The sequence below is a fragment of the Scleropages formosus genome, chromosome 1, assembly GCF_900964775.1.
Source record: "Scleropages formosus chromosome 1, fSclFor1.1, whole genome shotgun sequence".
Classification (NCBI taxonomy): domain Eukaryota; kingdom Metazoa; phylum Chordata; class Actinopteri; order Osteoglossiformes; family Osteoglossidae; genus Scleropages; species Scleropages formosus.
In genome coordinates, this window is record NC_041806.1 from 32,157,058 (window position 1) to 32,182,259 (window position 25,202).

General features: G+C 43.8%; 1 protein-coding gene across 2 annotated transcripts; it reads left to right on the forward strand.

Moving 5' to 3' along the window:
- The first annotated feature begins 3,542 nt into the window (after positions 1-3,542).
- Positions 3,543-25,125, forward strand: extl3 (exostosin-like glycosyltransferase 3). 2 transcript variants are annotated; one of them, XR_001965269.2, is made up of 6 exons: positions 3,543-3,820; positions 15,272-17,896; positions 21,414-21,541; positions 21,752-21,946; positions 22,632-22,760; positions 23,129-25,125. XR_001965269.2 is itself a non-coding variant. In XM_018735331.2 (6 exons), exons 2-6 carry the CDS (start codon positions 15,731-15,733, stop codon positions 23,336-23,338), a joined length of 2,778 nt encoding a protein of 925 aa, XP_018590847.1. In that variant the 5' UTR covers positions 3,548-3,820; positions 15,272-15,730; the 3' UTR covers positions 23,339-25,124. The 2 variants fall into 2 exon arrangements, 1 of the variants encoding a protein (XP_018590847.1); XM_018735331.2 differs by having other exon boundaries at positions 3,548-3,820; positions 21,802-21,946; positions 23,129-25,124.
- Positions 25,126-25,202: the final 77 nt, after the last annotated feature.

Here is a 25,202-nt window from a genome sequence, read left to right on the forward strand (position 1 = left end):
CCATTGTGCTGTAAGGACAACATAAAGCATCTGGAAGAGCGTAGTACATGTAATCGGTATAGCAGAGGGGTTCCTAGCAAAGTGTTTCACTCTTTTATTGTAACTTGGCATTAAAGAAAACTAGTTCATTTATATTTTTTATGTTCTGTGATTGTTCAGCTCACCTACAGTGGTGCTTCAAAGTATGTGAACCCTTTGCGTCCCTTGTTTTTACCACAAAACGGGTATTTAATGAGAAGCAGTCTTTCTTATCTGACATAATAGGTGTGTAATGACCAATTCTATATGTTTCTTTAGAGGAAATCATGTGTGTAGTAGAAAGACGGAAGTAGGGCAAGTACAAATATAAGCGAACCCAAGTTTCATTGCTTAAACCAAGTATCATTAGTAGAAACAGGGGTGTAAATCATAATCCTTTATTAATTTTATAAGTTTATCTTAAGATTTTACAAATTTATTGTAATATTTTATACAATAATAATTCCTGCAGGGTTCACATCCTGTATATATTTAACCAAAAGTCCTGGAGAGTGGAAGCACAGGAAAAAAAAATCACTCACTGTACATAGGTAAGAAGTGAGTTCTTAATCAAAGATTAAAGTTTTGGAAAAGAAGCTGTGCTATTCCTGCCATACCGGGTATGTCCTTTGTAATCTGAGATGACCCAGAGGCATAATGTTGTTTCTGAATTATCTGATTCTTCCTTCTACTCTGTAGGAAAAGACTTCAGCTGTTTAACAGTGGTTCTCTATTATTATTAATAAATTGAAGTAATGCCACTCACCAGGCTACATTCATTTAAATGGATATTAAGAGACTCTGCTATTGAACACACACAGTGGCTGAAAGCGCTTGTTCCGAGCGGGGTCGTGGCGAACCAGAGCCTAACCCGGCAACACAGGTTGCAAGGCTGGAGGTGGAGGGGACACACCCAGGACGGGACGCCGGTCCATCACAAGGCACCCCAAGTGGGACTCGAACTCCAGAGCCACCAGAGAGCAGGACCTGGCCAAGCCTGCTGCACCACCGCATCCCTACTATTAAACACATTTAACACAACAGCACTTCAAGCTCACAGAATATCTGCTAAATTGTGAAGAATGTGCAGTGAATTAGTGAAGTGAATGCTTATCTATTGTACAGTGGCAAAGTTGCAAAGCATAACCAATTTCCCCAAACCTCCCAAGCAGCACAATATCATTCATCGATAGGCAATTTGCCGTGGAGTGATGAGATTCGATCATGCTATATCTCCTGTGGGAAAAATACATAATTCAATTTGTTCGAAAAACCGTAGCATGTCATCTGTGGGAGGCACGGCTTGACAAACTGGCATCTGGGTCTGGCAATCTGGAATTAGATGCGTTGGCATTGGGGAAGTGCCACGGTGATGTTGCATCCCTGTAATTGAAACACACACTTGTATGAAATGAGTGTGCTACGCTGTTGTCAGATGGTTTGTGATTCTTTCATCTTGGAGGGTCCTGGCAGCAGTAGTACTGCTATTGGGTTGATATATGCCGGGGCACAAAAACACTCCAAAGGCGACATGGATTGTGGAAGCGTTTTCCATATTGGGTGTTGGTTCTTCAACACATAAATACGAGCATTTACTAGTTCAAGTCAAGCTTCATACACAGATTAAAATACTGTACATTTTGCCCACAGTAGATTAAATGCCCACTGAGGAAAAATAGAGTAAAAGCAGGACTATGTAATCAAAACACAATATAGTGGAAAAAATAATTTTCCCTTATCTGCTTAGGGCGGTTTGAGAGAAAAATTACACTTAATGTGCTTCTTCTTTTCACTTTCATTAGTTACAGCATAAACATACAGTGCTGCTTCAAAGTATGTGAACCCTATGGGGATGGTCATTATCCTTCTATAAAATATTAAGCTACACATAGACACAGTCTGAAACCGCTTGTCCCCGGCAGCACAGGGCGCAGGGCAGGGGACACAGCCAGGATGGGACATCAGCCCCTCACAAGGCACCCCAAACAGGACTTGAACCGCAGACGTGAGCAGGGCCTAGCCAAACCCACTGTGCCATCACATCCCCCCAATATTAAACTCATAAAACTAAATATTAAATCTTGCAATAAACTTATAAAGTGAGTAAATGATTATGATTTACACACCTTATTCTACTTACCTGGTTTAACGATGTAACTTGGGGTTCACTTGTTTTTTCACCTGCACTACTTGTGTGTCGGAGGGTGCAGTGGCGCAGTGGGTTGGACCGGGTCCTGCTCTCCCGTGGGTCTGGGGTTCGAGTCCCGCTTGGGGTGCCTTGCGACAGACTGGCGTCCTGTCCTGGGTGTGTCCCCTCCCCCTTCGGCCTTACGCTCTGTGTTGCCGGGTTAGGCTCCGGTTCCCCGTGACCCTGTATGGGACGAGCGGTTCTGAAAGTGTGTGTGTGTATGCTATAGTATGACAAACAATAATTAGTAATAATAATATGGAATTTGGCAGTAACAATGCCACCATGCATTACAACAATGAAATAAATACCTTTACAGTTTGTACTGGCCCTACAGATAAATAAAAAGAAAGTTTGGAACTACATGGACAACTACTGAACCAAATATTTGGCTAAGTTTCAAGCCATTAAAATATTTAACCTAGTGCTCAGACTTCAGAGTGTAATTTGTCTTGAAAAATGTTTGTTTCATCTTTTCTTAGGTATTCTCAATTATTGAATGATGAAGTCTGATTTTAATTGAAATCACTAACTGTACACAGCATGCTTAGCAGTCTTGTAAGTTATAAACTTACAAACTGATGTTTGTTTAAATAAGATATATAACATTTGTAAATGTGTCTCCGGGTACATTAAGATTATCAGACAGCCATAAATGGTGCTTTATGAGTATTAAAAAAGTAGTAAAGTGTCATCTATTTTCACATAAAATTTTAAATGGGACACTGTCTGTCAATCCCTGCCAAGCAGAACACCACTTTAACCTCTATTGATCAGTCAGTTTTGTGCAAGGCATCGTAACACTATTACATAAGCAAATTTACAATGACTTGCCCCTTTGCAAAGCAAGGTATTTTTACCATATCAGTTCAGGGTAAATACCTTGATAAGGGTTCGACTGTAGAAATGGGGTTTGACCAGGGGAATGTCAGAGTGGAAGGCGACAGCCCTAAATGCTACAAACCAGTGCTGCCATTAAGTATTCTAGTGCCATGGAGGACTTTGAAACCTTTGAGAGCTCAGGTGGTACATGTAGTATGATGTACGGTGACCTGATGTCGCTTTTGTTTTCTGGTGTTACACAGAAACACAACAAATTTACATGTAATGTAATAATATATAATTCTGCATCAGTGCTTTGCTTGCAGAAACCCATCAGCAGCAGGAGACTTGGAGAAACTGGATGCTTCTGCCACAAATGAGAAGATGCGCATCTGTTCTCCCACTGCAGCACCTTTCGGCGAGAGCGGAGCTCCGGGTGCGAACACATTGCATCACGGAGCTTCCCGGGGTGCTGCAGTTGCGCTTTGGACCAGCAGGGGGCGCTGTCGCTTCACAGGGAAGGACCGAATGTACCCAGAATGCACCGGGGCGGCAGCGCTCGCTACAGCTGAGTCCCCACTCCGACAATACAGGCTCGTTACGAGCAGGGCGCATGCAAGCGTCGCTGGCGCTGCACTTTAAACGTAAAATTTCTACAACGAACATATCAGAATGAAGAAAGACATTGTTTTCTCAATAACGGGGAGCACAGTGAGGGGTCGCTGCCCTCCCAAGGCGGACTAACTGCTGCTGTGGGATTTTTGTCGTGCGAAGCAAGCGACGTAGTACCGGGTGAGTGGGAACCTACCTCGAGTCGGGCTGTGTTGCGGGGTTAGCAGGCGAAGCTAACTCGGAACCGCGGCCACGGGATTGGCCCGAGCGCGCGCGCGCACAAGCGCCTTTCTCTTTTGTCGCCTTTTCCAGCTCCGGCGGCAGAGTTGCTCGATGGGAGGCCGAGGACGCTGGAGGGTCGGTCCCGTGTGCGGAGGTGACCCCGCGGAGGCGCGGTTATTCGGGGACGCGGGGGGCTAGCTAAGGCAGCGAGCGCGTTCGTGACAGCCGGTAACGGTGCCGTTGGTCGTGTCTGCGCTGCACTTTCCCTCCCTCTCCGCACTTCTCTCCGTTGGACTCGAGCTTTTTAGTTTGAGGAACAGAGAGAGAGCAAACCGAGGCGTGAGCGCGTGACGAGCAGAGCAGCTGCCGCTTTCCGCTCCCCTTAGCGCTTTTATTTTTTTTGCATTGCACCGCAAGTCCGTGTGTTTTACTCTGATTTACCACTCTTTACCTCCGGTCGCTTTCAGTTACTGTGTGTTGTAATTGTCCGTAGGCTAGGGGACATTGTAAGACAAGACTGTGTAAGTACTTCAGAGACCCCGAGCGGGTGGCATGAGGCGCGAGGTTACATACATACATACATACACAGCAGCAGTTACCTCAGAGTGGAAATAAAGCATTTCTGAGAGGAAAAAAATGAGAAAAGAGGCGAAATGTGCTCCGGCAGATCGAAAGGACTGATCATATGTTCCCGTCCTGAACGACTAGGGTGGGAGGTGTGTGGAGCTTTAGGGTCTGAGCCCTTCTTGTGGACGTTAGGCTGTCGGATTTTTGCCTTTTCGGATCCTGCTGAGGTGATGCCGGTCTCTCCGTCTTGGTTTGCGTACGGTATGAGATGATGGTTTTCATCATCTTGGCTTTCATCTGTGATGGGTTTCATCCAAGACGATGGTCTTCGTCCGAGATTATGGTCTTCATCTCGGTTTTTGTCCGAGATGCTCGTCCTCGTGATCTCGGTTTTCGTGTCACTGCATCGCTTTTCCACCTACTAGTAGATGTATTCAGTTAAGTTCTGCAAAGGTGTCATTTTGAAATGCTATTCATACGCCTTTATGGTTTGACTACACAGTGCAGTGAAGGTCCACTTTTAGCTCTTTAAGAGAATTTGCTGTGAGTCCCTGTTTCTCATGGTTTACAGCTAGATTCATGATTTATGGAGTGTGACTTTTCTAGGGAACATTAACCAGGGTTCTTCATCTTTACGTTCCTCAAGCGTTGCAGTCTAACACCTTTGCACCTCTCCATCCGTACATCCCTCAATCTCTTTGTCCTGGCTGTTGCCATACTATCCCTTCCATTCTCCCATCTTTCCATTCCCCCAACTCGCCACCTCTTTATCCTCTCCCTTCATCTTTCTGTTACTCCATCGCTTCACCCTATCCCTTCCATCCTCCAATTTTTCATTTCTCCAGCTCTCCAGCCACCCATCTCTTCAAGCCTCCATCCGTCATTTTTCCATCTATCTCTCCTGGTGTCCCTGGCACTGTCACACACAGTACCACACTTTGTCCAGCGTGTAAACTGGCTGTTATAGTGAAGCGAAGCAGTGGGATGTTTGGGTCCTATATCTGTCCTCCAGTCAGCCTGACCGATCACATCACGCAGGTGCTTGTACTTCACTTCCAGAACATAAAAACGAAAGGTCACAACAGTTAGAATGGTTTTTGTTTCTGTCTTGTAGGCAAAGTCATGGTTTCACCTTGTTAGGAAGTAATTAAATGCCAGCTTTTGAACAGAAGAAAGGCACTTATTAATTATTGATTTACATAGTGTAAGTGGGCAACAGCAATAGACATGCAAAATATCCTTGGTGTTTCATGTTGTGTACAGGTGTCAAAAGTGCATAAGAGGCTCTAGGACTGTACATGGTTTAAAGTAACTTTACATTGAGTGCGGTGAATTGCATTAATCTCACAAAGGTTAAATTTTTGTGTCAGTCTGAGCTAACGCTGCTTTCACACGTTCACTTCATAGGTGAGGTTTACACAGTAACAGCTTGTGGCTTAAAATTGTGATTTTACACGTTCAGAAATTCATCTACTGGAATTTGATACCATTCTTTGTCATTTCTTTAGAATTTAATGTGTCTTTAAATATTTACATTTGGTTATGTTTTTCAGGTGCATGTCAATCGGTGATAAAACTTGAGACGTGTTTAATCAGAGCCAAATGTTTTTAGTGATTAGAGATTTTAATAATTTTGAGTTCATCCTTCTCATGAATGATTTCTCAATTCTAAAATAATTGGAACAGTCTAGAAGATGCTAAGAATGAGTATTAACTTACAGATCAGGCTGTAGCTGCTGCAGAAGTGGCTGAGCTGGATGGAAAAAAAAAATCAGCATATTAATAGGGATTCAGATGATCAGCCAATCAGATATTCCAAGTAAACTGCAAGGAAAAACATGCAAATTTTGTGCTGACATACTTCGGTGTAAAATACAGTACTATCTTCCTGCACCTGATTATTCTTGTGTATTTCGACACAAAATTGTGACTTTAATTGACTTGGAATTTTTGTGATGAAGTCAAGCTACAGTGTTAAGCACTGCAGTGCTTGTCTGCTCTCATTTCTTCTCCGCTTCTCCTGGTGTGGACACCGTCTGTGCATGGGGCCAGGCCTTATGGGTAGATGTTTCTGCCCTGTAGCACACAGCAGATGTGCTTGCCACTGATGGCCAAGGGATGTACTGTATAACAGAGTTCAGGAAAAACAGCCTCAGTCTTGCTAAATTGTTTGATAAGCATATATGAACCATCTGCTGCCATTTAATTGCAAAGGGACTGGAAAAAGATTATTTTTTGGGAGTGTTCCATAAGCACTTAAGCATTTTAGATGGTGTACAGTATATTGCTTTGAAATGCTTATTGCATAGGTAATGTAGCACATACTTGTAAAGCAGAATCGGTTACAATCTTAACACGTGCACTAAGTATATTTTACCTGCCAATGTAGCTGACTGAGGTAAAGGCATGGAAATAGGTGGGAGGAAGGGTCATGTACCCCTTGGTAGGAGTAAACTGCTCACCACCCCCTCCAAACACACATTACACACAGCATATAATATTATACAAAGTGTGAACTATGTACATTCATCCCCCATTATTTGGTCTCCCGACACCAGGTTTTGTGTGTCCACTCCAAGATTATTAATCCGTGCAGACTATCATTTATATGGTCTGCATCATCTCGCCTGGCACACATTTGGTGTGGTGGGATTTGCCTCGCCATTCACGAACAAGTCAGTAGTACACAAAGTCGAATAGTAAGATAAATGATGGAAGCAAATAGCAAAACAAAAGCAACTTTTCTGTACACATTTTGAACATGTATGTCACAAGTTGACCACCTCATCACAGACAGCCTTAACATCTGCCTTTTAAGGAAGGACACTGAATCTTGCTTACCTCACTGCTCGATTTGGGTTCCTTTGTGTCTCCTAGTGTTCCACTATCCCTTGTGTTGATTTCATGTTCTTGCAGATAAACTCTGCGATTGAGTCCATCGTAGTCCCTGCTCTTCTTTGTGACAATGTGGGTCTTTAAAAGCCAAGTATGTTTGCACATACAAGGAATTTGGCATTTACGGCATTCAAAGCGGTTATGATATTCCTGGCTTTGTTTTGAATTGTATTTCCTATTCTCAGCTAGGAAATTGTTCTATTTCTGTGTCATAAACTTTGTGACCCATACTTCCCTCCTTCTTTGTGTTACATATCACTCCTGTAAAGTAGAAGTAATAGTATGGGATAGATATAGGTGAACCTTTTGTGGTTTAGGAACACATTTTTCCCATTTAATGTCAATGAAGGGTTTTATTTAAGAGGTCACTTTGTCAAAGTAAGGAAGTCAGTACCTAATTCTGTATAGTGTAAAGTAGCATCAGTGGGTAGTAGTAGTGCACAACTGTGCTCCGCAAGTTGCTTTTGATAAGTGATTTTTCCATGCTAGTAAAATATGCCTTTCAAGTTTGTATAGGACATTAACAGTAGGAACATTGTGTCTGTGTTGGATCTAAGTTTTTACATCTTCAGCTGTAGAAGTTTGTTGTGACTTTCTGACATTTTTGGCAAAGTCTGCTTATGTGAAAGTTTAAACAAAATCAGCCAAGCAGACTGATTGGGGAGGAACTATAATCTTGAGTTTCGTGTGAACACAGTTTGAAGGAAGCTTCACAGCAGCTAAAATGACTAAGTGAGATTCCTCCAGAAATTTCAAGGAAAAACTGAATCACTGGCTTGTTAACACCTGATCTCAAAGTAAGAAAAATTAAAGTAAAAAGCTAAAAAATTTTTTGCTCTAAGTTTCAGAAGTACTTCCATTGCATAGCACTGAACAGGAAAAAATGAAGAACACGAATCAGCACCCTTACTCCAGCCGGAAAACAATCAATAAATGATTTTACTAGTTCAAAAGCCTTGACAGGTTTGTACAGTTAAGTATATGTTCTGAGGCCTTGCAGTTCACTATTGTAAGCGGTGTCACAGGTCGAGCCTTTGCCTGCCAAGTGCTGTCCTGGTTCCCCTGCTATACTGGTTTGACTGTGAGTAATAAGAGCGAGAGTCAGCAAGCACCGGGCATGCTACGTGCTCGATAATTCACGCCAATTGTAGCATAAACTGTAACTGGGCATGGCCGTCACACGTTCACTCCAAGGCCTGCTCAGTTTCCGCACAAATTCACAGCCTTTCTGTCGGAAAAGCCGCCATGAACAGGTTCCAAGTCATTTGTGCCCTGCGGCTGCCTGACCCAGCGGTGGTGCAAGAGTAGATATGGGTGTTAACCTGCCCCCTTAGTGGCCTTTCTCTTCCTGACCTCTTCTCCCTCCTCCTGTTCCCCTGCTGGGTTTTAAATCTCCAGTCTGAATTGTGATGTTCTTTATGCCACATCAGGTGATTGATTCTCAGTCAGTTCCAGAGGCCGCCTTCAGAAAGGCCAGAATGCTCTTATTTGTGAAATGGAGCTGCTCTTTTTTTTTTTTTTTTTTTTTTTTTTTTTTTTTACTGAGTACCTTTCCCTGTGTCAGAATTTTTTTTAGTTTTCCCCCTACATGTCTGCATTTTTAGTCTTTATCACATGGCCCTGTTTTTTTTTGTCAGAAGACCCTCGTAACATTTACATAGCCGCAGTGCTGTTAGTGCAAGCTGAAAGTAACAATTATGCCCCGCCACCGTCTCCGGTTCACTTGGGTGCAGATTTCACACTCAGTGACTCAATGAAAATAGGAACATTGGGGACTTTGATGAATGCAGAAGGGGGGTGGGGAGGTGCACACAGCCCCATATGCCTGTTTGCCTGCAGGAATGCATGGGCCACCCATTAGGGGCAGCAATAATCACTCTTCTCTACAGCTCGAAAATCACTCAGAATTAGAAACGCAAGCATTGCTTTAGCTCATGAGGTTGATGATGAGCTGAATTCAAAGGATGTGTCGCTGTGTGTCTGCACCACCCTTACCCACTTAGACTCTGTGTGTGTGTGTGTGTGTGTGTGTAACAAGAAAAGAATGTCTGTTGACTGATAATTGAGGCATAGTCAGCAGTATGCACAGCATCCACAGGGGTGGTAGTGGTAGACAGGCAGGCCAGAAGCAAGGTGCTGTACTGTACTTGCACTTGGATTTATGGAATGAACATGGTGACAGGATTCTTTCGTGTTTAGAATCCCTTTGGAATGGGGCATGAATGAAGTGTGTGTATGTGTGTACACTCTCTGGGTGGTGATGGTAGGGTAGGCTATCGCTGCTGCTGAGGAGGGACTCCCTGCCAACAGCTGCCGAGTCCCATGTGTGGCAGCAGCGATGCAGAACGTCTCCTGCCCCCATCCTGTCATCTTACTTCCCCTTCTGTTCGATTGCATTGCCCCTATGGTCATTGTTTAGGCACAGAAACCATTAATCGCTCAGGGTCCACTGGGGAATGTTTGTAACTTGCTATTAGTCCCAGATGACTTGCGTTCTTGAGTGGTTTGCTTTAAATCCCTTTATAAAAATTGTCCTCCATGTAGCATGTCCTCGTACACTGCTCTGTGCAGCTGGATTGTGCTTGTGCCCTTTGACTTTCATGTTTTCAAGTCTTTTTTTACATGTATTTTGCCTGTAGGTATAAGTGAGCAGGAAGCATATTACGTTAAAAGCCTGCACAGGAGTTGGATATGCAGTAGTCAGAGAGTTCCGAGACTGGCCACCTTGTGATGCTCCTGTGCTGCGCAACCACATCAGCATCACATGACAGTCAGTCTTAGAACTTACTGGCTGTACCTCACAGTACAGTGAGGTAGCCAAGAGTTGTCATTGCAGGGGATGGCTTCTATTTTTTGTTCTACAAAAGTATACCTTATGTGACTAATCACTGATAGAAATGTCATATCAAAAGCCTGATGATTCTTAACGGCCCAAGTTTAGGATGCTGGATGCTGCAGAGGGATTGTATAATGTCAGTTGACATGTGTACTGCTGAATTCATGACTCCAGCACCTGCACATTGGAATCTCCAAAGTAACCCTCACAGTGGCCCCTGGCGCATGCATGTTTGGTGTCTTTTTTTTTTTTTTTTTTTTTTTAAATATTTTTAAATTAGTTTGCCTGAAATTCTTAGGCTCTCTCTGTTCCTAAGGCAATTTTGAGTTCTCCATGGTTAGGAAGGTGCTCTCTAGCTCCCGTAACAGACCTCGCTGGTCTGGACCCTCCTAAACACTTCTAGAGCCTGTGGCTCTTAAACAGTTGCAGAGTTGAAGTAGTGAATATAAATGGGCCTTTATATCACAGGATGTCCATTAGGGAACTGATAAATTTGAGCTTTGAGAGGTTTGTTTGAAAGTTAGTGCCTAGTGATGAGCCTCATTGTCTTCTCACCCTGAATGGCAATTTCCAGGCACATGGCTTATAAAATGAAAATACTTTTGCTTTGTCTCCCGTGAAAGGAAATTCAGTCTTGGTGTCATGACATTTTTAATCCTGCAACTAGGAATTCAGCTTCTTGTCTGTCATTAAGAAGGGTAGTAAAAGTATGTCCCCTTGCTTTTGTTGCCGAGAAGGTGAAATCACAGTGTGTTTACTAACAGCACAAGTGCTCTGCAGACGTTGCACAGTTTCTGCATGGGAAGCACTGGGTGTGACATTGACCCTAGGTTTATACATCCTGCGTAGCAGACATGCTATTTCAGAGGTGCCTTACTTCCTTTATATTGAATGTGCTGATTTTTCACTGCATAATTTTTACGCTTTGTCAATTTATATATATTCGCTTACCTCTCATTTAAAACCTTTCTTTCGATTGTTCAAGCTGTTCGGTGCATCTGTTTCACACAATACACTTTAGTATTACTTGAATTCAAATTTTATACTGTTAGCTTAATGTTTTTGTATTATATGTGTGCATTAAGAATTGTTGGAATACTCATTTGGCATGATTATTGTAAATTCTATCAGTATAGCGTGATAGAGTAAAAGCAGACTCAAGTTTTCACCTTAATAATGAGCTTGCTTCCATAATGTTTAGAGCTTTTGTGTGGTGTTTGCAGCAAACAGTAGCAAAGACTGCACTTTTATGGGATGAATCAGTCAGCATTAAATGGGAGTTTGTGAAGAGTAGGTGTTTGATTTTCACTTTAGTTGTTTTAATGTGGTTTAAAGTTTAAAAAAAGTCTTCCACCCTACTTTAGCTGATATGTTATAAGACTTTTATAGAATCTGCCCAACAAATAAACCGAGATGCGTCTTTGTTACTACAGCAATAGGCAAAAAAGCAAAGTGCCAAGACACTGATGAACATTGCACGTGTTGTTTCAGGTTCATGAAAGATTGACGTACCAGTATGTAATCTACATTGTTCGTCTCTCACCCCATGTTCAATTTATTTTTATAGAGCGCGTTTCTCCCACAGTGACACAGAACAATTCAACACAGACATAAGGCAAAGAAACAAATACATCAGACCATGTTCCCAGGATAGACTTTAGAACACAGCCGGACTGCACAATTACAAATTAATCTTTTTTTTTTTTTTACACAGACCCTAACCATTGTCAAAGGACATATTTTGTTTAGCTCAAGTGTCACAATGGTTGGGTTTATGAACAAATTCAGTTATGAACAGACACCGATGCCCAGTGTGTTCCTGAGTTGAGGACAAAGTGTATTTATGACAAACCTTGTTTTGTTTTATTCAAAAAAGATGGAAAGTGTATTTCTGTATACAAATTGACAAAACGTTCCATATTTCACATCGTTTCATAACACTAACCCAACATTTACATGTATTCATTTTACAGGTGCTTTTCCGCAGAACAATTTCAAATGAACACTATGTAGTGTCAGCCCACACCTTATTCACCCAAAGTGACTTACAATGCTAGGTACACTACTTACAATGAGTCATCTGTGCACCAGTGAAACACACTTTCTCTCACATACATGCCCACATATGGACAATTTTTTTTGGTCACCAATTCACTTCAAAGCATGTTTTTGGATTGGAAGGAAACCAGATCAACCAGTGGAAACCCACCAAAATAAGAACATTGAAACTTCACACACCACCAAGGCGCTGTGAGACAGCAGCACTACTCTGTACGGCACCATACCTCTAAATTGGAGCAAAATGGCAACGTTTTAGTTTTTACCCTGGATAATGTGCTGGTTGCTTAATTAGAACTTGCTCAGATTAGAACTGACATTTAGCAGAAAGTGCCCCCATCTGTTTTCTATTACTGTGGAACTTCTAAAGTCTTACGGTAAATAATCTGAGGATTCTGGTTATTGCCTTTCTGCCATTGGCTGCTTGGGGGCAGCAGGACAGCACATTAGTTGGTGGAAGGGCTATTGTGAGAGCGATGCAGTCGGGGATTAGTTATGTGAACCAGCATGTGGCTTGATGCTCACATATTAGGCTTTGAAAAAAAGCTCAGTTTTTCCCTTGATTCCTCTCGTAGTCGGCTGATGGAGCATGTCCACGAAGTTAAAGGAGTGCGAATGTCATGTGTTGTGTATGTCTAGCAAGTAAAGCGCATAATGACTGAATTTAAGGGGATTCCCTACTTCCCTCCTTGTTGGGGGGAAAAAAGAGAATGGGTCTTTTGATTTGATTTTTATGGCCCTCTGAAACTCTTCCCTTCAGTTCCAAGTGTATAACACCTCTGTGCAGTAAAGAGGGAGCGAAAGCCACACCGCTTCGTGTCAAAGTAAGTCGTTCCGGCTCCATCCAGTTACGTGAACTCACCTACTCCTGAGGAAGACCGATGGCTGCTTAATAATTTAGAACCATCAGGGGCCTTTGCCAGAAAGAGAAGAGCTGATAGAATTGGACAGCCAGTAAACCTTGTTTTTGCAGTACATTGATCCACCAAGGAAAGTCTCAGCATTCTCATGCATTCTGTGATGAGTGGGATACAGCCAGCTGAGTAAATGATTTCTCAAACAGGGGTGTGCCAAAATATGGAAGACTTCTCACTTTGTTGCTTGGCAGCCTTCGTCATGCAAGCGTGAGGATTGCAGCTGTACTCAAAGTGGTTTTGTGACGGGCTCTGTTGGGTTTCTTCCTTCAGTGTCATTCACTTATGCCAGGAAAAGGAAGCAATGGGCCCCCTTCCCCAGTATAGTAAGGGAGTATTTAAAAATGCAGAATAGTAACAGTTTGCAGGGGATGTGTTGTGGCACCTTATAAGAACTTTTTTCCAGAATTCATTAAGGAGAAATGTGTGTGGACTGACACTTGAGAAGTGTCTACTCTGAAACTGGGATTACAGTAAGTGGTGGTAGATCAGTTCCTTTACTGGGAGGCTCGAGTAATGTAGCCACCGGAGTGGGTTAGTCCCTGATATGTCAGGGTGATGTGTGCTTTAGGACTTATTGTTATTTCAGTCACATTTCTTAACTGAACACTGACAGAAATAGTGGGTAGATTAAGGGGCGGACTTAAGTGTAGGCAACCTGAACCTGACAGAATTTCAGATTCCCTTCCCTCTTAAAAAGAAACCGGAAAGATAGCGAACGAAACAGTTGAGCAATGAACTGAGACTTCCTGCCCCCTCCCCCTGAGGGGCAAAGCTGGATGCCAGAATGCCGTCTTGTTGCCTGAGGCTTATGTGTTTGCTAATTGTTAGCAATACGTGCCTCGCTTTTGTGTGTCTCGCAGCAGAGCTAAGTGCTTAGCTGTGAAATGGATGGGGATGATGCCCTTGCGATGGATTTGCCTCCTTTCAGAACAAGGCAATCCAGATCAGCTTTGTACGCATGAGCTGTCCATGCCAGAGCGTGTGGCATCCAGCAAAGTGAATATTTATATAATGCCTTTGCTCTCAAAATATTAAGATTTGTAATCTGCTAAATCTTTTTCCTTCTCTTTATCCTTTGAATCTGCTTTCCTTCTCATCATTTTGTGACATTTCATAGTCGTCATCTTGGCAGGAATTCTGCTGAATTCTGATTAAAAAGAGAAAGACATGGAATGGTAACCTATGTGCCTATGTTGGAAATGGGGAAATTAAAAACAGTTCTTGGAGTCACATTTGGTGAAAACTCAAGTTTGTTTTATGTAGAGCACCACGCTGGAGGTTAGATGTTAGTTTGGCTGCTATTTAACTAATGGTTCTTCGTAAAACTGTAATGCAGTTTGTGATATTAAGACGCTAAATATTCATGACGAAGTAGGCACTGCCCATATGCGCATATCCCTGCTGAGACCATAAGGCTCTTCTGCAGGTGGCAATCTGATTATATGCAGCTCGCTTGAATGTGTCTGCTCCAATCAACACCAATTCCACTTGTTAATTGCAAATTACAAATCTCTCACCTAATACTTCCTTTTGGTCTTGTGGGGTTCAGATGTAAACATGGTGGCAGTTTGCCCAGCAAAGTCGGTAGGAAGCAGGCCTCTAAACATCAGTGAAACATTTATAGAGACAGTTTTAAAAATAAGCTTGATTTTTATAGATCTTGCCCATCAATCCTCCTAGTAGCACAGTCACATAGGAGGTTTTATGATGGCAAGTGTGGCATACTTAATACGTTGATTTGTACCATGGTAGATAGAGTTCAGGGATGAGTCAAGGGATGAATTAAGTGGGGGAAGGAAAAAATAGAGTTCCCAGAAAGTATCTAGGCAGGCATGGCAGGAGTGCATGAAAATGTAGCAATATCTTATCACCTCTTAGAAGCTGTAGTTGACTTAGCGTGTTGTCAGGTGAAAAGATCACTGGGTGTGGACAAGTGTAGCCTATCAATATGCAAATACACTGCTTAGTGTTCTTGCTGTACCTGCTAAGAATTTGACACATTGGCTCTTGTGCACAATGTGAAATCACTGACTGAAGGACATGTGAGACATTTTATTTAAAGTCCTCTTCTACTGAGGACATATGTCCAAACTGTTCCAGGTTGAAAGAAATAAGAGGATTTCCTTCTCATTCCAGGTTTGAAGGCTCGAAGGCATTTCACCTGTCTGTCCTCACCGAGCATTGTGAAGGGGCTCCCAGCGTGGACAAAGCAGCACCTTTCGCATGATGCCATTAGGCAGGCATGTAAGCAGTGAAAGTGCACTCCTCTCTGGGTGTCATGGCTTATTCTGTTCCTCTCCTGACCACATGCTGCTTACTACTCTTACATGGGTCAAGAGTTCAGATGCTCCCAACAGCAAGGTGGATGGGAAGGACAGAAAGCTCAGCTGATGTTGTTCCAGGAGCAGGAAGATGAAGTCGCCTTCTCTTTGTGCAAAAAAAGAAACACTAAAAATGGACTTAAAACGATCATAAGTTTGATCTGGAAAAAATCTAGTTGTTGAGCTGTGGACTTATTGTTCAACGTATTGAATAAAATGTTACCATGGCTGCTGATCCTCCGTGACATCCACTTTATCTGAGCGTCGAGAAAGCATGTCAGCTTACAACATGCTGCGAAACGGCAGTGCTGTGGGGAATGGAGGCCAGCCATGGGTTCTGCGTTGTTCCAACCGTATTCGGCTGACCTGGCTCAGCTTCACACTCTTCTTCATCCTGGTTTTCTTCCCACTGATAGCACACTATTATCTCACCACCATCGATGAGGCTGGGGGGCCGGACAAGCGAATTTTCGGGCCCCGGCCGGGGGGTGAGCTGTGTGAGGTGAAGCATGTACAAGACCTGTGCCGTATCCGCGAGTCTGTGAGTGAGGAGCTCCTGCAGCTCGAGGCCAAGCGCCAGGAGCTGAACGGTGAGATTGCACGGCTCAACCTGAAGATCGAGGCCTGCAAGAAGAGCATCGATAATGCCAAGCAGGACCTGCTGCAGCTCAAGAATGTCATCAGCCAGACTGAGCATTCGTACAAGGAGCTCATGGCGCAGAACCAGCCCAAGCTGTCTCTTCCTGTCCGCCTACTGCCCGACAAGGACGATGCAGGGCTTCCGCTGCCAAAGTCAGCCCGTGCCTGTAGGCTTCACTCTTGCTTTGACTACTCTAGGTGCCCACTGACCTCTGGGTTTCCAGTCTATGTCTATGACCCAGGTACCTACCCCTGGGGTGAAAACCTGGACCCTCTCGTTAGACAGGCTTTTGCTGCCGCTGTAAAAACCAACATTTATGTCACAGACAACCCGAACATTGCCTGCTTGTATGTAGTGCTTGTTGGGGAACTGCAGGAGTCTCCTTTCCATTCTTCTCTCTCTCCATCCAACCTCGAGAAGCAGCTGCATGCCTTACCTTTCTGGAGAACTGATGGACACAACCACTTGCTGGTCCACCTGTCCAGGAAGTCCATGACGCAAAACTTCCTCTACAACGTGAGTACTGGCCGAGCAGCAGTGGCGCAGTCTACCTTTTTGGAACGCCAGTACCGCGTGGGTTTCGACCTCGTGGTGTCTCCCCTGGTCCACGCACTGTCTGAGCCCAACTTCCTAGAGGTGCCACCTCAGGTGCCAGTGAAGAGAAAGTACCTTTTCAGTTTCCAAGGAGAGAAGGTTGAGTCACTCAGGAGCAGCTTACAAGAAGGCCCACCCCAGTCCTTCGAGGAGGAGATGGAGGGCGACCCACCTGCTGACTACGATGACCGCATCATCGGCACCTTGAAGGCAGTACAGGACAGCCATCTTGACCAGGTGCTCGTGGAGTTCACCTGCAAGAACCGACCACAGCCAAGTCTGCCCACAGAGTGGGCGCTCTGTGGGGAGCGCGAGGAGCGACTGGAGGTGCTGAAGGCCTCCACTTTCGCGTTAGTAATTTCTCCAGGTGATGGACAGCTGTTAGCATCTGCAGGGTGTGGCATGCGCCTGTTTGAGGCCCTGGAGGTTGGCGCAATCCCTGTTATACTGGGGGACCACTCCCGGCTGCCCTATCATGACATGATTAGCTGGAATGAGGCAGCCTTGTTGGTGCCGAAGCCCCGTATTACGGAGCTGCACTTCCTCCTGCGTAGCATCTCTGACAATGACTTGCTGGCCATGAGGCGCCAGGGCCGCTTCCTGTGGGAAACCTACTTCTCCACAGCTGAGAGCGTCTTCGGCACCATTTTGGCTAGCATCCGCACACGCATCCAGATACCAGCTGCTCCCATTCGAGAGGAGCCTGCCCAGGAGATCCCCCACAAGGCAGGGAAAACTGCTGGTACTGACCCGAACATGGCCGACAACGGGGACCTGGACCTGGGGCCGGTGGAAACGGAGCCACCGTATGCCTCGCCCCGTTACCTGCGCAACTTCACCTGCACAGCTGCAGACACTTACCGTGCCTGGAACCGCCCACCAGGACCCTTTCACCTGTTCCCTCATACACCCTTGGACCCTGTGCTGCCATCCGAGGCCAAGTTTCTGGGCTCGGGGACAGGTTTCCGTCCCATCGGAGGAGGCACAGGGGGCTCAGGGAAGGAATTTCAGGCAGCTCTTGGGGGAAACGTGCCACGGGAACAGTTCACTGTGGTCATGCTTACGTACGAACGGGAGGAGGTACTGATGAACTCCCTGGAGAGACTTAACGGGCTGCCCTACCTCAACAAGGTGGTGGTGGTGTGGAACTCCCCCAAACCACCCTCTGAGGACCTTCTCTGGCCAGACATTGGCCTTCCTATTGTGGTAAGCGCATTTTTCTCTCGTTCAAAAATAATCCATGAAGTTAGTGGTCAGCAATGAGCTTTGAGTGTAATACCTCCTGTTTGCCTAACATTGTTTTTATTGTACTAACTTCTTTTCAAAATGTACACTTCATGTAAATAAAATTGGCACCTGTTCCAGGGTGTACCTTACCTCATGCCCTATGCTTCAAGGATAGACCCTGGATTACTGCAACCCTGCATTTGACAATTGATTATTGATAATGGATGAATGTACGCGTTTTTGAAAACTGACAGTGTTTTGATGAGTATTTGGAACTAAACTCAATGCACTTCTAGTTACCACTGACATTTACATTGTACATTTATTTATTTAGCAGGTGCTTTGCTCTCTCGGAGAACAATACAAAAAGTGCATTACATCCACAGAAGGAGAGTTGGATGCAGAAATGTGATTCTAGAGTACAGTCAATTTGTCACGTTCTGCAGTATGAACCAGTGTACATTACACCAGTGGCTGCAAATAGGCGTTTCCATTAGTCAACATTACAAACGTACACATTTATGGAGCATTTATGAGGTCGAGGAGAAGTGACTCTGAAAGAGGTGTGTTTTCAGACCCTTAAATGTAGACTGATTCAGCAGTTCTGAGTGAGGAAGGGATGGTCATTCCACCACATTGGAACCAGAACCAAAAACCTTATTGTTTCTGGTTTTAGACCTCTTATTTGTGGGACCAACAAGCAGGCAGAGGTAGAGGAGCGTAGCAGTCTGGTTGGGGTGTATGAGCAGATCTTGTAGATGGTGGGGAGCAGATTCACTTGATTGTTTTGTAGGCTGTTACTAGAATCCTGAACCTGATCCTGAATTAGATTTAATGTTAATTTATTCATGATTACATTTAAAAGGAATAGGAAAGGTTTAGAAAGAGCTTGGTACCTTGAGGCAGTGCTGTACCTGTGATGTGTTTACTGGAGACGGAAGACACATCCCTGGGGACTTGGGTGGAACAGGAATGAATAAAGGAAGGAATGAAGGTATGCTGTAGAGGGAATATTATTGTCTCTACAGGATATGGTCTGCTGCAACCAACCAACAACTGTTTCTTTTAGTAGCAGTGTAACTGAAGCAGATGTGTAGGCGGTACGGTGGCACAGCGAGTAGCGCTGCTGTCTCACAGCACCTGTGTGGTGCAAGAGGATGTGGGTTCAATCGCCATTCAGTCTGTGTGGAGTTTGCATGTTCTCCCCGTGTTTGTGTGGGTTTTCTCCGGGTGCTCCGGTTTCCTCCCACAGTCCAAAGACATGCTGTTCAGGTTCCCCCTTAGTGCGTGAGTGACAGAGAGAGTGTGTTCCACTGATGTATGGATGAGTGACCCATTGTAAGTAGTGTATCTAGCAGTGTAAGTCACCACGGTGAATAAGGTATGTGGGCTGATAACAATACATAGAGTTCACTGGAAGTCGCATTGGAGAAAAGCGTCTGCTAAATAAATAAATGTAAATGTGTTCAGCTTTATGACAGTAACTTTTCTGGAAATAAAAATACAGATTAAACATTCTGAAATGTTTTTAATGGGCCTCAAATAAATCATGCGAAGCATTTGTTATAGGATATAGTAGTTGCTGGTGGCAAATAGTTTGTCATTTTGTTACACATTAACTCACTTTTTTGCTTTTAAATGTTGCATTAGTTCTGAATTTATCTGCATTCACTGTTTGTATGGGTGTCTGTCTGTACTACTGTTGAGTGCCATGTCTTAGCATGTTATCTTCATTAGTTAATACATAGCTCTCTGAATCACTTGGTTGTTAGTATGTGCCTTTTGCATTTAAACATACCCACAAGAATTTTTAGCGGTATTTGTATACTTCTCAGAAGCTGCTATTCATGCATGTAATTTTTTGTTAGAATTTTAATGTCCAATAGCATACTTTATGTAGAGGCAGCCACAGGTTAAAATTTGGATTTCATAAATATTCCCTATTCCACAGTAACTTCTCCTCACCTTGCTTTAGATTGATAGCTGTAGTCATTATAGTGAAGGACTGACTGACTGTTCCATTTCATGAAGCTGTCAAAGAGTATAAATGCTGATTCCATCATAAGCATTGTATGCTTCTGCATACGTTTTGTACAGAGTGGGCAGTGAACAAAATGTTTGTTGAAATGTCCATAGCATTTTCTGTAGAATTTGAATGGGACATATGCATGGTAAATAATTTTCAGTTAAAGCCATAGATGCATGAGAGAACTACATCTCACTCTGCACCTTTAACCAACATTACGGAACTACTCACTGTTGCAGCCTTGACAGTTATCCTTAAAAGGAGGGTGATGCTTTCTTCACAGACTGACAGATCACATCTAGAGATGCTTTTGGTGTTGGCAGATTCATAGTCTGGAGCATAGAGCTTGTGGCTGTTTGCAAGCTGGACATGGACGTTTGTAGTTTTTCTGCAGGGAACCATGGCAACAAAGGAAACGTGTGATTTAGCGCAATACTTGCTTCTCTTCAAAGACAATGTGTAACACATAAGCTGCCTTTGAAACATCGAACACTTTTTCCCAACTGAATGTAAGACTTGTGTGACGGTGTGCGTGGGAATAATCCAAAGTGGCAAATCTTTTTTTAAGCTGCACTAGTATAGAGAGATGTACTGCTAAATTTTTGTTTCCTTTTATGAATTGTTTTATAATGATCTCACATTAAACAAAATGTATGTAAAGTGTATAGTGGTCCCCAAATTATGAACAATTGGTTTCATAAATCAGCTCATAACTTTATTTGTAAATCGGCTCTTAACTCTATTCATAAATCCAACCGCTATGTCACATTCACTAAAATTCATTAAAATGTCTTTACGCTTTTCACTTTATTATCTATACAATCAATAAAAATGTAATGGATGTACCTCAGTTTGCTGGGTGGGTTCTGTAGAAGTTTTGGATATAGCTTTAAAAAAAAAAAAAAAAAAAAAACCTATAAAACCTTTATTATGATTTTTTTTTTCTTGTGTTAAAATCAAAACCCACTTAACTGGAAATGAAAATGCATCACCTCCACAAAATGATTGTTGACTGATTTATCTGATAAACATTTCTGACATTCCATCTCTGGTTATGGATCCCTAATGTTCAAATACCAATCATGAGCTGTAAACATTGTGGAAGTGAGTTGAATTAATCCAGTCTTGTGTTCTTACTCTGTTTGGGTGCTCTTTACTGCCAACTAATGGCGATGTGGAAACAGGCAGCGTTTGTTCTGCAGAAAAATTTTTTTGAAACCAGCCAAGTAAAGAAAATGTGTTTAAATACCTATCTTGAAAAATTAATTGTGCAAACATTTGAAGGACCTTGTGTAAATATTTAACAAAACTTTTATCTTGCAACTTTTTTCTTTAGTTGGATGTTATGCTGTTCTGCAGACGTAATTGTAGGTTGAATGTAGGTTTGTCGCATGTTCACAGACAGCAAAATAAGTTACACTGGTTATTTTTTTCCTTGTTTCTTGAACTCGTTCCCATTTCACTTCTCAGGTTGTTCGCACAGAGAAGAACAGTCTCAATAACCGCTTCCTGCCCTGGGATGTTGTGGAGACGGAGGCCATCTTGTCCATTGACGATGACGCGCATTTGCGGCACGACGAAATCATGTTTGGCTTTCGGTGAGTTGATTACGGTGCCACAGAAGAGAAGTGAGTTCTTGCCACTTAATTTTACACTTGCGACAGCTAGCGAAGCTAAAATGTATCTTTGCAGTTTTTAGTTTTGGAAATGCCTCCAGTTGTGTTAATCCAATCCATGTGTGAGTTATAAATTCCATTGTAGCAGTGTTTAGGAAGCAGTTAGGCAGAACTGTGTGTAATGCTCAACAGGAATGTGCAAGGAGACAGGCATGCTGTGCTAACAAGCACTGCTCCATCAGGGTGTGGCGCGAGGCGCGGGACCGCATCGTGGGCTTCCCTGGGAGGTACCATGCCTGGGACGCCAGCCACCAGTCCTGGCTCTACAACTCCAACTACTCGTGCGAGCTCTCCATGGTGCTCACCGGCGCCGCCTTCTTTCACAAGGTAGCCTTTACCAGGCGGCACATAACTGAGGTCTGCTGGTGTCACTTGTGTGCTTATCTATGGTGGTGTAGGGGCCCTTCTGATGGCCTTCAGATACCCTGAACAAAATGCGTTTTTGTTTACCCTTTGGAGAAAAGTGTCCGCTCGAGGATTGAATTTAAATGCCATTTAAACCCTGTTTATTCATTAAGCTAATGCTTTCTTCAAAGCTACTTGGTGTCCTGGGCTCACAGCTTCCTACAACTATTTACCCATTTACACAGCTACGTACTTTTACTGGAGCTATTTAGAGCAAGTGCCCTGGTCAAGGGTACTACAGCAGTAGGTGAGATTCGAACCAACGACCTTTGGGTTAAAAGACAACAGCTCTAACCACCACACTGCCAGCTGCCCTTTTACATTGTGCTTCTCATGGCCTCTGGAAATACATTCTTGCAAACAAGGTAAAATGCAATATAAAATGAATTAATGCTTCAGTCTTTTTTGTATAGACTATGGTGCAGTCTGGTCCCCGATTTGAGAGATTTCAAAACTGGTAACCTGAATTGTAAATGTGTGTGTACATAAATATAAATGTGTGAAAGGAATGTAATTTCCTCCGAACTGTCTGTATGCTGTGCTTTCATCCGCACTTCTCTCATTTTGCCACCCGTTTTGTCCCGTCTGTTACTTCTCTGGCTCTCAGTACTACGCGTACCTGTACTCGTACGTGATGCCCCAGGCCATCCGGGACATGGTGGATGAGTACATCAACTGCGAGGACATCGCCATGAACTTCTTAGTGTCTCACATCACCCGCAAACCGCCCATCAAGGTGGGCAGCCAGCCCTGTGCTTCAGGATGTGTCCGTCTTTTAAAGTGCTGAGTCACTGGGACGGACATTGTGGGGGAGGGACTCATGTATGTGGCATCCAGATACAGTGATTCAGTCATGTTGGTGGTGTAAAGAATAATAATAATAATAATAATGCTGGACAATAATAGGTTGTTGCTCAGTTTCACAGTGTTACTAGTGATCACACTACTAAGTGCTGGCGTGTTGTTTAATGTCCAGTGTTTGTACACAGTCATTTGTAATAGTCATGAATATTCATGGTCAGTCCCTTTTCCTTCTTCCCTGACTTTTTCCTTTTTTCTCTGATCACCGCTTCATTACCTACCCCTGCCCCCTTCCTCAATCAGGTGACATCTCGCTGGACCTTCCGCTGCCCCGGCTGCCCCCAGGCATTGTCCCACGATGACTCGCACTTCCATGAGCGCCACAAGTGCATCAACTTCTTTGTAAAGGTGTACGGCTACATGCCGCTGCTCTACACGCAGTTCCGTGTGGACTCTGTGCTCTTCAAGACCCGACTGCCTCACGACAAGACCAAGTGCTTCAAATTCATATAGGAGCCGAGGTCCTGTAAGCAGGGACAGACGCGGGAATCTCGGAGCTGTTTGGACATCAAACTCTTCTGTTTGAGCGTAACACAGACTGGAGTGGACCATACAAAAAGCCGAAAAGACTGCTGCCAAAGTTAAAGTTTTCCATTTTTCTTTTGTTTGTTTGTGTGTGTGTGTAAACCACTACAGTCCTTATTGACGCCACTTTGGCTGCCTACAGAACTTGTTGGATAACCTGCGGTACACATTTCAGACTGGCATTGAAGGAAGAGGGGGAGGTGTTTTGTTGTGGGTGATCCCACAGAAGACTAGAGCGGTGGACACAGAGGTCAACTCATCATTGCACTCAGCTGCATTTTTTTAACAGCCGTTTTACATTTATATTTGCGTACATGAGAACGTTAAAAGCACTGGTCACCTCTATTTTATTCAGATGCGTTTTTAAAATGTGATGTTTAACTGTACAAATTCTCTGTATATAGTGGAAAGTCATCAAACAGTTGTTTCATTGCCTAATTTGTGTGTACTTTATAGACTGAAGTAAAAAGAACCCTGTTGCTACTGTACTGAAGCAGAGTTTGCCAAAGGCCCCACAGTGAGATAAAGTGTTTTATACACAAGCACACGTTTTCTGCACTGCTGTACATCAGCAAATGAGAGGTTGACATCACTGCCACAGTGAGTGGCTCTTGTGTTCCTTTTAGAGAAAGTGGGAGCGGTTACGGAACTGAATAAAACATGTTAAAACCACTGTTTTAGCCTAAAAATACTTGTCGTTCCACTGGTTACCTTTTGCGCTGTATGGCTGCCCAATCCTTCGCTGTCAAAAATGGTTTTTCTTTGTGTCTCTTAGAAGTCACAGTTTGCTGTGGTCTTTCAAATTTCTCCATTCTTCCCCTCATCTGTGGCGCAGGTTGTTGATACACTTGACGTGCGCTAACCTCTTCAATGGCTGCAAATTTTTCATGCTTTTGGGTTGAAAGCTCTGTTGCACATGGGCATCTCCAAGTGGAAAAAGGATTTCCCTACATTTCCCAGGGCTGCGACTTGCGTCCTCCAGGCTCCCGGTGTGGACTGCCGAGGGCCACTTGCGAAGAGCTCGGTGCTGGTAAGCAAGCTGTGAGCAGGTGTGCGGTCAGTTGGTTCCTCGACAGGGATTAGCCTACAGCGTGTCCAAAGCTGGAGCTTTGAAGCCACACAAGCGCTGGAGCTGTTGTCTGCGTTGTTTGTTCTGAGCTTACAGGGGACACAATCGTTTTACTTCTGTTGTGCTGGGTTTCACAAGCGAGCATCCTGGTGGTAATTTGACTGTGGACCACTGTAGGGTAGCGATATGCCATATGACTCCGCATGGCTGCCCAGCGTTCATTTTCTGGAACTTCATTCTCTACCCAAAATGTCCAATCATGTGCGTTTCCCTGCTAATTATTATTAAATGTTCCGTCAATAGAGAAGATACATGGCAGATTCGAGTGACTGGACTACATCACGCTCTGGGTATTTGTACGCCTACGTGATGTATTGTCGGAGTGATCTCGAAAGGACTCCTCTTTCAAAAGTACACAGCTGCTTTGTGTTACAAGAAATGAGGGAAGAACAGCAGTGACGTGGAGCCGATCTGCATGTACGGCCGCAGTGTGTATTGGAGATGTCGTCATCAGCGGGCCTGGGGACACCCCGCACCCTTTGGACACACTGGCCAGTTAATGGGCTGCAGCTGGACGAATGTTTTCTGTAGAACAGTCTGTAGTTCACCTGCCAGTTACATAACCTTTGTTGTTCTGTTTCTCTCACACACAACCTCAAGCAATCATCCATACTGATGCCTTTCAGGGTAGAACGTAGTGGTGCACTCTGCATGCAGCTGGGG

Bases quoted from the DNA above. Each gene is read 5' to 3' on its own strand.
- extl3 (XM_018735331.2), top strand. From the start codon at position 15,731: ATGTCAGCTTACAACATGCTGCGAAACGGCAGTGCTGTGGGGAATGGA. The intron at 21,947-22,631 runs GTAGCCTTTACC...TCTGGCTCTCAG, and splicing joins GCGCCGCCTTCTTTCACAAG to TACTACGCGTACCTGTACTC. The intron at 22,761-23,128 runs GTGGGCAGCCAG...TTCCTCAATCAG, and splicing joins CCCGCAAACCGCCCATCAAG to GTGACATCTCGCTGGACCTT.